General features: G+C 45.0%; 1 protein-coding gene across 1 annotated transcript; it reads left to right on the top strand.

Moving 5' to 3' along the window:
• The first annotated feature begins 8,961 nt into the window (after positions 1-8,961).
• Positions 8,962-12,385, top strand: AVPR1B (arginine vasopressin receptor 1B). The gene is made up of 2 exons (XM_075615412.1): positions 8,962-9,844; positions 11,309-12,385. The coding sequence occupies exons 1-2, from the start codon at positions 8,962-8,964 to the stop codon at positions 11,599-11,601; spliced, it is 1,176 nt and encodes a 391-aa protein (XP_075471527.1). The 3' UTR covers positions 11,602-12,385.
• The last annotated feature ends 1,591 nt before the right edge of the window (positions 12,386-13,976 follow it).

Raw genomic sequence — 13,976 nt, 5'->3', positions numbered from 1 at the left:
TTAGATGGGGATAAATTGGGGGAATCCTTGATGGAGAAGGATTTAGGAGTGCTTGTAGACAGCAGGCTTAGCAATAGTGCCCAAAGTCATGCAGTAGCTGCAAAGGCAAACAAGATCTTATCTTGCATTAATAGGGCAATGGATGGAAGGGAAGTAAACATAATTATGCCACTTTACAAAGCATTAGTAAGACCCCACCTTGAATATGGAATACAATTTTGGGCACCACTCCTTAGAAAAGACATTATGGAACTAGGGAGAGTGCACCAAATTAATAAAGGGGATGGACAATCTAACTGCAATTATAGATGGCTAAATCAACTAATTTGATCTTCTCTGCACTGCTTTTTGTATGACAGAACTAAATTATTTTGATCACCTTTCAATTGAACAGAACATCATCTATAGACCCGGCTGTTGCATCAGGTTTGCGACAAAGCCAATTGACATACCGTTCTTCCTACTCTCCCATGCATAGGTTGACGCAAACCTAGTGTCCATAGCCATAACTTCTGTTTGAACGTAATAGTCTTCAAACCAGGTACAGTTGTCATCTAGTATAAAACCAATTTATTGGGATAGAGTGACTGTGGGGGAATTGATACCGGACAACATTAATCTATCAGGAGGATTTATATATAAAAAAAAAAAAGAAGAATCTTGGGTAAGAAATAAAGCAGAAAGCATAGGCTAAATGTATACAACAAAAAACAAACAAAGATGCCCAAAGCTACTTCCAATGTGACAAAAATACACAGTGCAATACCTATATATTCTCTTGAAAAGGGGTCATTTAGTTTAACCCTTTGGCCAAAGCGTCTTAAGCGTAATGCCACTTACAAGGCATGACCGTGTTTAGAAAGTTTTTGTTTTATAAATAAAAATTCAAACTCGTTTTTTTATTTATTATTTATTTAAAATCATATTGTTTTACAAATACTTTCTCTTTTAAAAAAAATGTTTAGTGGGATCTTTTATGTAAAATTTACATAATAATTAAATAATAATACTTAATAATCTGAATACCTCTTGTATTTGGGTTGTTCCAAAACCACAACCCCGTCTCCTTCATCAGCAGGTTTTATAACTATTTTGTTGTTATCCATCAATCCTTGAGTACACTTTGTTAGTTTTTACTTAAATTCATATTACTGTAAATAATTTCCCCCTCATTTTTCAAGATCTGGAGCCAAACTTTTGAACGTGTCAATGTATCCACCTTTTGGATAAGAACTGGATTTACCTTTAAAGGGGTTGTGTATAACTGGTCTTGTACTATTAATACCAAAAGTACTTCTCTTAGTTTCTTCTTCTTTTTTTTTTTTTCTTGGAAGGTGACTGTTCAAAGTATTTATTTATTTATTTTTTTAAGTTAACTTTCTCACAAACGTATTGACTTCAATGTATTGACTTGTTTGAGGGTATAAATGACCGGCCCTTATTAAGTAATTTATTATGTTGTGCTGGAACATTGATGTTACTTTAAATGGAAAATACCTTGAAACTGGGGTGCTACCTTGTTTTTTTTTTTTTAACGTTTAACTCTTTGTTGTTTCTCTCGTGATATTTACTCCTTTTTGTTTGTTTAAACGCCACAATCCAAGCAGCCGTTTTCTTTTCCATCTTGGTTTATTTTTTTCCCCACAGGATTGAAGCAGGGGGTGTCTCCAGACTTGAACCCCATTAATTTCAGCTTCAGGACCCCTTGCTTCCCGAGAGGGTGATTTTAAAGTCCAAGACCTCCAGATATAGGGGGGAAAGGAGGGGGAGGGAGAGGGAAATTATGAAAAAGTGCAATGTGTTTTTTCATCATTTTATTTGTGTCACGTGGGTGTGATGTAATCTCTTTCAAGCACCTCTTTCGTTTCTTAACCTTTCAGTAGCAAATGTCTGTCCAAAAAGTTACGATCGGTTATAACCTGCAATGACCTCTACATTGTAGCCAACAGAAAAAAGACAAAGGCGTCAACACACAAAAAAAATAACAGAATGACCAAATGAGAGCAGACGCGCCAGGAAATAAATGTAAATGACCACGGGATAGTTACGTCATCAGAACGGAGATAAGAACAAATACAGTAAATGAGGGGTCTTGGAGCCAGGACACGCACATTGCGCACGCATACACCACGCACGCAACACACACACACGTATGTATAAATATATATTTTCATTTTTGTGTCCCTGTCTGTGGTGTATCAGTTCTAAACCCCCAATTAGTAGGACAATAGGAAAAGTTACATGGGAGTAAGCGGTTATTAAATAATATGATACCGAGCTCAGGATGCAGAGGGATAAATGGGGAGGATGCAAACCCATCCAAGCAGAAAAATCTCATTAATTTCTACTTTTCCCCAGGATGTTTCTCTGGTGTCACAATGGGAGTGACACTTAACTCCTTCCCTGCCACAGCGCTTCAGTCATACTCTTGTCTCCCTGGCAGTGAAGGGGTTTATGGCTGGAGTATTATTATTCTCGGCTTGATGTTTAAGTCTGTAATCCCATTGTAATTAAAGAGCAGCAGGTTATTGGGGCAGTTTGAGCAAGTTTTTTTTTTTTTTTTTTTTAATTTTTCATTCTCAAGGAATTCTGGGTGCAGAGGGTGAGATGCTCAAGATGAGTGTGACACAAGTGTGCCACGAGGAATGCCAAGGGACAGGGTAGTAACAATGCATTTACACAGGTGTACATGCCAGCAGTATATAAGCGTGTGTGCGCGCGCAAGTCCATCTGTGTATATCGTATGTATAAGGGTGTCTGTGTTTAGATTGCGGGTATACTGACACTAACAGTTTGTCATTGTGTGCTTCAATGTGGCTGTATGTGTATCCATTTACTGAGTGTGCAATAATAGTGTGTCCATATATGTGCATCAGTACAGTATGTGTATTAGTATTTTAATGTGTGTACTATGCGTGTATATCAGTTTGTCAGTGTGTACACCAGTGTTTGTGTTCCAGTGTATTAACGTGTACGACCTCTGATGAAGTACGGTTGCGAAACGCGTTGAGGTTTACGCCCGTGTATGTGTCCGTGCTTTTACGGACGGACGCTCCTGGTACTGAAGGCCCATTGGTTCGTCCATGGACCTGGTGCACTCGGTATCTGCAATATTACATTTACGGATCATGCGACCTATTCTATTAGCTGGAGCTCCATGTTATATTCTTAATTGTAAGTTATAGATCCTACTTGTCATTTTATCAATACATTTTCCTTACACTTATACCTGGTGCGCTTTGTTTTCACCTGTTTGGAGATCCGGCTGGATTTTCTTGGTGCGTGAACGGAGCACTCGCACACACACGATGGCCGACCCATCAGGCTATTGCTAACAAAACTATAACCGATCCTGGGCAGCACAGTGTCCTGAGCTTGTGGGGGGAACACACACTTACTAAGGCCCCAAACTGCACCTCGATGTCAGCAGACAGCATGGGTGGTATAGCTGTCACTCACTGCGGGAGCTTCCAAAGTCATATCCCACAATCCCTTGCCGCTGTGGATGCAAAGCATTGTGGGACAGCTATGACACGCATGCTAAGGTGCAGTTTGGCGCTTTACTAAGCCCAAACGGGCTCAGGAATCCACTTTTACTGCCTGGGATCCGCTACTACATATTTTGTTTTGGCGAACCCCTGGGAGATACCTCACATACCCCTAGTGTTCCCCAAACCCAATGTTGGGAATCACCCAACTAGTGCATTAGGGGCCACCAGCTATACATGGCCACGGGTACAATGAACCCTTTCACTGCCAGCAACATCCTGTGATGCAAGTCATTATATTGCTCTGCAATGAATTACAGACGGGTTAAATGTCACGCTTACCAAATATTAGCCCTGTCTGACGTTTCCTGACTCCCGGGGGGTTAAGAAACTGCCGGAGGAAAACCACAGATCCTCATTTGTTGTTTGGTGTCAGTAAACAGGCTGGAATATCAGTGACACACGGCCTTAAATCCATTTTATTAAGAGCCCTGATCCCTGCTCTCCCAGCCCGCAGGTGAAAAGCCCCTGCTAAGCTGCGGGATGAAATTAAACACCCAGGGATTGCAGCTAAACAGAAAGGCAGGATGCGGAGGGGCTGCGCGTGTTTGTGAGAGCACAAAGGCAAAACGGATTAACTGCCCACAATGCCGTCCCGAACAGACGGTGCTGGGGATGGAATTACTGGAAATGCACTATATTGGTGGGTAGAAGGGCGTCTCATTTTCACAAAGCACCATTTACCAGGACACACGCTATAAAACATTTTGTATTAACGTTAGACAGGAGGTGAAACGAAAAAATACACCTGTGTTTTTCTACCATACTATAGTCTAATAATTAATATAGTTCCCCGATGAGCACTATCGCAGCTTAATGAAAACCCTTCTAATGTCACTTTCCTGTTTTTCTCGTAGCTATTAACATTATCCAGATCTGTGTCGGCATAAACTCTCCCGGCTAATTACAGATCAATAAGAAAATGGATTATTGATCTTCTTGCTCTGGAGAGTAGCGTTGCCAGGTGTCCGGTATTGAACCGGACTGTCCTGTATTTGGACACTCTGTCCAGTAAAAAATGAGAGGTACTGTAATACTGACATGTATGTGTCCGGTATTTTCCTCCCTGGACATAGTGACCTGACGCACCTTTCACCATTGAGTCCAGTATTTTTGGAGAAGCCACCTGGCGACCCTACTGGAGAGTCACAAGCAGCAATGTATAACAAAATATAACATAACACATTGCAATACACTGAATAACACTTCTGTGTTTTTGATGCTGGTACTGCCCACAATGGGACATCTGGACGCTTTTGATGCTGGTACTGCCCACAATGGGACATCTGGACGCTTTTGATGCTGGTATTGCCCACAATGGGACATCTGGGCGCAGCAGTCTCGCCGTGAGCAAATCTCCGCCGGCCTTTGGTCGCCAAGAGACCCTTCGCCGTGGCCGCTCTTCCGCTGGATACTCAGCCGCCGTCTACTTTGCCAGTAAGGTCAGTTAACTTAAGGGGTTTTAGCAGATAAGGGGTTAGGTTTTTAGGGTAGGAGATTAGGGTAAGGGGTTAAGGTTATTAGGGTTGGGTGTATCACCACTACTAGGGGTTAACATTAGGGGGATTTAAGATAAAGGGTAGGGTTAGGGGGCTTACCCTGGCGGAGAAGCTGGCGGCGGAGAGATGTTCTCACGGCAAGGTGAGTGGCGGTTCAACGCCGGCGGTGATTTAGTTGCGGTGAAACAGCTGCAACCAAATGCCCTAGACCGGGTACTGCCTGGCAACGAGTGGTCAAAGTATTAGGATACTAGAGTGGCATGGAGTACCATTACCTCTCAATTTTGACACCCTCAAGATTGTTTAAATCTTTCTTAGGGGTGCCAGGTGACTTCTCCACAAATACTGGACATAATGGTGAAAGGTGCGACACGCTCGAGAGGCACACACACACATACCTCTCCGCTCCATGCTGTTTCCTCCTCTCCTTGGCCCCAACCCCAGACTCCTGACACATCTTGCTGGGTAATGCAGCCAATCAGGATGGACCCTGAGCAACAGCTCTGTTCTCTCAGGGAAATCCCGCTGCCCGCCCCCCCCCCCCCCCCAAGCCGGTCAGGTCCAGAGAAGGTCCAGTATTATCTCTCATTTTTTACTGGATAGTGTCCAAATACAGGACAATCCAGTTTAATACTGGATACCTGGAAAGCCTATATTCTGACACACAGGGGGTTAATGTCTTCACCTCTCCCCATGGCTGCAGTATTTGGGGCAAAACTGGAGGGGGGAAATAAAAGGCACCAGATTTATCAAGAAAAGGGTCCTGTTGGATGCTATAGGGTTTGTGGGGGGCTTTGATAAATATGATGCAGTTGTTGTGCTCCATTTCTGCCCCACTTCTGCGGCTGGGAGACTTTAATACATGGCTCCCACGGTCTTTGCCCCAACGTTTAATAAAAGCAGATCTGTCACAGGACCACTACTTGGTCCGCTGGGTTAAAGGTCAAGGGGTACATTCTACATACTCTGAATCTGCCGCTGAGGCTGTTTTCGGATGAAAATACACATTGACGTCAATGGGAATTTCCGTCCCGAACATCCCGTTCAGAGTATACAGAAGCTACACCCTAGGGCAGGAGTGGGCAGGATTAGGTTTTCAGGAGATCCCTGCTTCAGCACAGGCGGCTAAATCAGTGGCTCAGTCGAAGGTGACTGGTGGCCCTTGAGGACTGGAGTTTCCCCCCTCTGCCCTAGGAGCTTATTCTATATTTACCGTAGCAACTTCAGAATAAGCTCCATAGTGCTTTGCTGCAGTAAGGCTGCGGCCCCACCGTCTGCGCTGCACGCGCGTCTGTGAAGCAGGCGGCGCGTGCAGCCGAGTCCCCCGGTCTGCAGAGAGCTGCAGGGGGAAAGACAGGTGGGGGGGTGTGATGGGGGCGCCGCCGTAATGTCATCCGGCAGGTTGTCCCTCATTGGCTGAACCGCTGGGGGGCGTGGCCTAGCGCTCCGTCGCGACTACTGCTCTCAATTCTCTTGAGAGCAGGAGTTTCTGTCGGCGCAGCGCGCCTGGCCCCATTGTGGGGCGGCTCTTGTCCCTGCAGCGTCCGCCACAGCGGGCGCAGCAGTAGCCAGCGGGGACCTGGCCTGAGGCACGGTACAACTACTTTTCTACGGCCATCCTACTGGTTAAAGTGCTCAGTAAATAAGTAATAAGTGACCCTGAAGACCTCTGGGATTTTAATTGAACCTTAATAAACTAGATAGTTAGTAGTACACTCTCTGTGTCACCACAGTGGGGCAGTGACACAAAGGGACATGATGCCCTGCTTGGGCACACTCCAGCTTCCTTAAACAAGCACTGTGCATCACACAGGGAATGATTACACACTGACACGCTCAGAACACATGTACCATTACCACAGGCAGAGCTGTGAGCAGAATCACTATTTCCCCATCTCCGAGCCTGGTGAGGTGCTGGTTCCATCGCAAGCATTTCTCCGGTTTTAGGACACATTGTTTTCACGTGTTCCAATCCTATTTAGGGTAAAAAATAATATTATCATTAATACCAATAACTTTATTTAACAGCACTTTTCTCCAAAATGGCCTGAAAGCGTTTCACAATTACAGTATAGTGCGTGGTACGCAGCGCATAGGAATGTTACAGACACAGTCCCTGCCCACATGAGCTTACAATCTATGATTTTGGTGCCTGAGGCACAGGGGGATAAAGTGACTTGCCCAAGGTCACAAGGAGCTGACACCTGTATTTGTACCAGGCTCCCCCAATTCAAACGCAAGGTCATTGTTTTTCAGTCAGTGTCTTTACTCACTGAGCCAGTCCTTCAGCCCTTAACCCCTTCACTGCAAAGCAATGTGGAAGGGGTTGTTGGGGGGGGGGGGGGGTGATCTTACACGAGGTCTCTTATCAAAGTCTCCCACGTGTACAAAACGGCACCAGATATATCCATCAAAAGTAATATCCCAGTGACTGTTGTGTAAGTTGCACCAGTACTGTCACACTTTTGCACCAGGAGACTTTGGTGACTGACCTGTGCCGGGTTTAAAGGGTTAAAGCAGTTCACACATATGATTCCCTCATGAAAATGGAACTGCTGCAATATATAGCTGTATTAAGTATGGTTACATGACTGCCTAAAGCTTCTTGAATTTACACAATGGAGATAATTTATAAAAGGTCTGTAAACAAGATAGATATCATTGGATTTCTACAGGACATTAGAATAACTGGACCGTATATATTGTCCCTGTAATATACATTGTCACTACTGGTCCCTTTAAAAAAATAAAAATATATATTTATAAAAATGATATCCACTATTAGCTTCTATCCCTCTCAAAGTACAATATACAGGCAAATGACTCTCCGTTCTGGTTAGAATGGACCCACTGAAATATACACATTAGTTTATCACGATAATGATTCACACACCATACTACTACTGTGCCGATGGAGAGCGATAACCGCCCATAAGTGGTGCTATTTAAATTAAAGCGAATGGGCTGTAAGGTTCTACTGCCACCGGAAAGGTTTTCTGGAATACTTTACTGTTTAGTAAATGTGGGTCAGTGTCTCCTGAGTGCCCATCACGTGAAATGAGCACCTCCCCACTTATCTGCTGACTGGTGTTCTCATAAAGCCCAACTCATCTTGATTTCAAAGTGAGCAGGAAGGTGAAGTTATAGATGCTGAGGAGATGAGTCAAAGCGTCAGATTAACACCTGTAGTGTTCACCTCTCATTCTGACCAATTCATGGACCACAGAGGTTGATTTTGGAAAACTAATATAACCATGGACATACATTTATTTGTCTAAACTGAATAACTAGACTGTGGTATAACTGGAATGGATGGAGAGGAGAAGGGTTACCGAAACTGACAAGCATCTGTATCATAGGAACAGACCCGTTGATGTGATAAACCAATGACGTATCTGAAAGAGATTTTCAGTGGAACCTTAAAATCTGACCATCAGTGATGTTCGGGAATGTTTTCCAACAGAATGATTCCTGACCACATCTGTGACCTTGCATACCATGTAGTCTTTGAAGCTGCCCTTCAGTGATATGACCTCAGGGATGGACCATCAGTATATTAATATAATACAAGAGAGAAGATCAGAGAAGCTTCAGCACTTGACCCTCAGATAGATATCTGAAACTAACCCTCAGAAAGTTCTCCCAGGCTGGGCTCGAAGCAAACTCAGAAACTGACCACCAGAGAAGTCTCTCCTGCTAACCATCAAGTGTGTCTATACAGCTGACCATCTGATGACTATTGCTTTGGTCTATAAGAAGCTGATCAGAAAACTGACCATTCTTAAGATGACCACTTGTATCAGAATTAACAGCTGACACTGAGCATCTTTTCAAGGACTGGCTATTTTATTTGTCCTCTCTTCCTCCAGAAAGAAAAGTGGCAAACTGAAACTGGATTTTATACAGGCAGCACCATGGATCTGAACCTTCCCCAAGGAGACTCTGCTTTCCAATTCACCTCTTACAACATCACTGACCCCAGGGATGAAACCCTGGCTAGGACAGAGGTGGCAGTTCTGGGGACCATCCTAGTGGTCACCACAATGGGTAACTTGGGTGTCTTGTTTTCCATTTACAGAAGAAGAAAGAAGATCACCAGAATGCACCTCTTCATTGTGCACCTTGCACTCACAGACTTGGTAGTGGCTCTCTTCCAGGTCCTACCCCAAATGATTTGGGACATCACCTTCAGGTTCATAGGCTCTGACCTCCTGTGCAGGGCTGTAAAATATGTCCAAGTGATGAGCATGTTTGCATCCACTTACATGCTGATGATGATGACTATAGACCGGTACATAGCTGTCTGCCACCCACTCAAGACTTTGCAACAGCCAAGTAGACAAGCATACATCATGATAGGGGCCACTTGGATCCTCAGTTCCCTCCTGAGTCTTCCTCAGGTCTTCATATTCTCCTTAAGGGAGGTCAGCCAGGGCTCAGGGGTTATGGACTGCTGGGCTGACTTCATGTACCCATGGGGCCCCAAAGCCTACATCACATGGACCACTGTCTTCATCTTTATTGTGCCAGTGGGGATCCTGGTGCTCTGCTACAGCCTGATATGCTGTGAGATCTGCAAGAACCTCAAGGGCAAGATGCAGACGTCTGGGGGAGGGCAGAGGGGCAGCAATGGGCAGGTGATGCCCTCCAGGGTCAGCAGCATCAGGACAATCTCAAGAGCCAAGATCAGGACCGTTAAGATGACCTTTGTCATTGTCCTGTCCTACATCCTCTGCTGGACACCTTTCTTCAGTGTCCAGATGTGGTCAGTCTGGGACAAAAATGCCCCAGATGAAGGTAAGAGGCTCTGATTTATATCTAATGTGGGGTATTTTTTATTTATAAAACACAAAACATATTTCCAAACATATCAATACAAAAGCAACAAACTTAAATTAAAATACACAATTTTACATATTATTTACACTGTATACAGAAAATTTTTACACTGACCTCCTGCCTAAAGATTATCTAATAATAACATGCATAGCAGGAGCACCTCTGGCAAAGAAAGGGTTAAGGAGGCCAGTCCCCAGCTGGACTGAAGTGAGCCTACTGCAGTGATATGTTTAAACATACTGTGTGTTTTAAAATGCAGACGATGGACACATTTGTAAAAAGGATACATGCTTGAGATATATACAAAGTATAGTTGTAGAGGGAAAGGCGCTTTGTACAAGATTCCTTATTTTATGTAATCACACAGATCTGTTTCATAAATAAAATAATTCATCTTCTGCAAAGTCCGGTGAGTTTAAGCTGTGTGTGTGTGTGTGTGTGTGTGTGTGTGTGTGTGTGTGTGTGTGTGTGTGTGTGTGTGTGTGTGTGTGTGTGTGTGTGTGTGTGTGTGTGTGTGTGTGTGTGTGTGTGTGTGTGTGTGTGTGTGTGTGTGATTTATTATTAAAAAACACACATTTGTAAAAATAAAATATTTGCAGACAACACATACACACATACATATACACATACACACACATACATACATACATATACACATACACACACATACATACATACATATACACATACACACACACACACATACATACATTTCAGCGGCGGTAGCAGCGCAAAATCTTTATTTTCCTACTCTTCCCCCGTCGGCCGGCTGCACGCTCGCTGCCGTGCGCGCACGGTGCAGCAAGCGCGCGCACTATAGAACAGCCCTTCGTGTTTCAGATTAGATTACAACAGTTTAACAAATTTAGGAGCTACAGAGGAAAAACTTCTCGTTTAATGAGCATTAACCTATGGGTATCTGATATGAGGGAGTGGCTCAGTGAGTAAAGACACTGACTGGCACTGAGTGTGAAGCAGGGGAGCGTCGGCTCCTTGTGACCTTGGGCAAGTCACTTTATCTCCCTGTGCCTCAGGCACCAAAAACATAGATTGTAAGCTCCACGGGGCAGGGACCTGTGCCTGCAAAATGTCTCTGTAAAGCGCTGCGTACAATTAGCAGCGCTATACAAGAACATACTATTATTATTAATATACCTGTTAACATAACACAGTGACATCAATTTAGTTAACATCAGTTTATTGTCTTCTACATTGTGCTTCTTATATAGAGATAAACTACATCACAGACCTACAAGTGTGCAAATATTCATGGGGATTGAATAGGAAATATAGAAGATATGATTAAAAAAATGGCAGCGGTCCCTTTGTTCCTGAACACGGTGTATATCCCCGGTATATCCCCTGTATATCCCCTGTATGCTGCTGCTGCTGCTTATTTACCCTGCTCCTGTCTGCCCTTAGACTCCTCGGATTTTGCCTTCACCATCAGTATGCTCCTGTCCAGCCTGAGCAGCTGCATTAATCCTTGGATCTACATGTTCTACAGCGGCGCCCAGCTGTGCCGCCGGACCCCAGCTCCCCACGTGCGCAGGCAGAACTCCACGGGCAGTGCCTCCAGCCGCAGGGGTACCCTCCTCACCCACCTCCACTCCCGCTCCCTGCTGAGCAGCAGAGGGGCGCAGGAGACCTGCCACAGCATCAGAGACTTGTATCCTGCCTTCGAGGACACGGTGACTGAGTCAGGGCTCCTCTAACGTAGCCAATGTCCCCTGCACTGCGACACAGAAAGAATGACCTATAACCTATCTGTTAGTTCCTATCTCAGTCATATTACACTGTCTGTGGCTCCTCTCTCCCCGACTCTTGTCACGCTGCTGGGGACAGCCCTCTTAGGCATAGTGCCCGGTGAGTGTGGCAGCGCTCTCGACGGCGTGCGCTGTGCGCACACACGGTATGACCCTCTATTTGGCCGCCCCCAGTTGCTGCCTGCGGGCATGCGTGAACAATGCGCGATGCGTGACCGCCTTTGCCAAAAGACGAGCATTGGCCACATCACAGCGGCGGTTCATCCAATGAGGGCAAACCAGGCGCGTGCAGTCATGGCCGCACCCCCGCTGTACCCCCCACGCACTGGTCTTGCATGTGTGAGCACCTCAGGGGGGCGGGGGTAGGTGCCATTAGGTCATCATTTTAAGGATCAGATTACAATTCAGTCACCACTCCACTTTACAAAATAAACATGCTGGATTGTATGACTCTATGGAGTATCTCTGTGCACTTCCCAATAATATAGTTTGCAGCAAGTACATGTAGTGTTAAGACCATATTTACAAAGCGGTGGTACGCCATAAGACATCCTGGCGCTGGAAGACTCGTTACATCCCATGTAAGTGAATGTACACCGTCCTCAGGCGCTGGAAGTTGGCCTATTGGAGTAGCACTGCTTAGTGAATATCTGCCTCAGTGTGTAGCTATATCCAGCACTGCTTTTATATATTTTTTTATTACGGGGGCGGCCAACTCCAGTCCCCAAGGGCAACCAGCAGGTAAGGTTTTTAGGATATCCCTGCTTCAGCACCGGTGGCTCAATCTGAGCCACTGATTGAGACATCTGTGCTGAAGCAGGGATATTCTGAAAACCTCACCTGCTGTTTGAGGACTGGATTTGGCCGCCCCTGTGCTATTACATAGCGAGGGATCCATGAACCCTGTCCTGGTGTCAGACTGGATCAGTATATATAAACAAGAAAGCGTACCAATGGACGGGATAGTAACAAGGCGGCTTGGCGTTTATTCAGCCAACGTTTCGCTCCGGCACAGAAGACCTCTCCAGGTCTATCCATTGGAGTGCTACTCGTTCTCATTCATATACACAGCACATACTTTTGAGTTTCCGTACACGCTAGTATTTCTTTGCTCCATTCGAGTGCATGTACTGTATATAATTACAAACGTAAAGCTGGATCAGTAGTGATCTTAAAACTGGTTCAATAGATCAAATGTATTAAATAAAAAGACATCCCTATAGATTTCTGCGGCCCTATTACATCTGCTAAAGCCTTAGCACAAGAGCAGTAACCTGTTCACTGGCAGAGGTCCTGTGGCATTTACAGGGTTAAAGCGCCCTTCACTTGACTGCAAGTTAATGTTTCGTTAGTGAGGCATTAACGAATTTGCAGCAGCGTATTTAATGACTCTGTTGTAGGTTGTGATACCTTTCAGTGAACCAACATTAGAGTTCTTCATAGGTGGAACTATAGTGTACAGAGTTTTCAAAACCTCATAGGCTTCTTTTTCACGTATACACTTGACGTTTCTGTCCCTTTTGCCCACTATGTAGAAATGTGCAAACTTATCGTCCAAGCTCGCGAACCATAAGGTCTCAGACATAGTACAGGCGCGTCGGAGCGCATGACGTGACGCGCGCCTGTACTAGAAGCGATCAGTGGCCTCTAGGCTTGCGCGACGGGGAGCGTGGTGAGGGCGTGCCCGTGACGTCATGTGAGCGGTTCGCCCTCATTGGCTGAATCGGCCGTCGCGCAGCAAAATCCCCAAATATTGTCTGGTAAAGTATCGGCTGCCCCGTCGCTCTCGTGCACACGCGCGCGCACATGCGCTCTATGGCTGTGCGCATTGCCTTACGGCCTTTTGCTTTCGGCACGCGCAACATCGCTTGCGCTGTCGCTCATACTATGGACTAAGCCCAAGAGAAGTTCGCAAGCAGTTCGCCCATTAAAAGACAAACTCAATTCCATAGACTGAAATATAGTTTTTGTTGCGAGTAAGAAATCTCTATTTCCTGGTCCGGATGATGTCTGGATATAAATTTGTTGGTGCAAATCGCCAATTTCACTAGAAGTTAGATAGGTTCCTGCAAAATGTTCAGAACATTTGGGGGGGGGAGGGGGGAAAGTTTGAAGGAACTTTTGGAGAATTTTAGAACATTTTGAAAAGTACCAGCGAACCCGTGTCCAAGTCACCACTAAGCCCGGGTAATAATTAGCTGGATAGTCATTAGCTGGTGTCTGGAGAACAGATCAGTGGGTGGTTCCTTCCTTATTAACACATTACTTGTTACTTAGTTTCCAGTGAGGGAATGAAATATAAGTAGGGATTCCGGTTTTCTGTG

Source organism: Ascaphus truei, chromosome 9 (genome assembly GCF_040206685.1).
Source record: "Ascaphus truei isolate aAscTru1 chromosome 9, aAscTru1.hap1, whole genome shotgun sequence".
Lineage (NCBI taxonomy): Eukaryota > Metazoa > Chordata > Amphibia > Anura > Ascaphidae > Ascaphus > Ascaphus truei.
The sequence above is the reverse complement of the archived record's forward strand: the minus strand, read 5'-3'. Positions and strand labels throughout refer to the sequence as shown.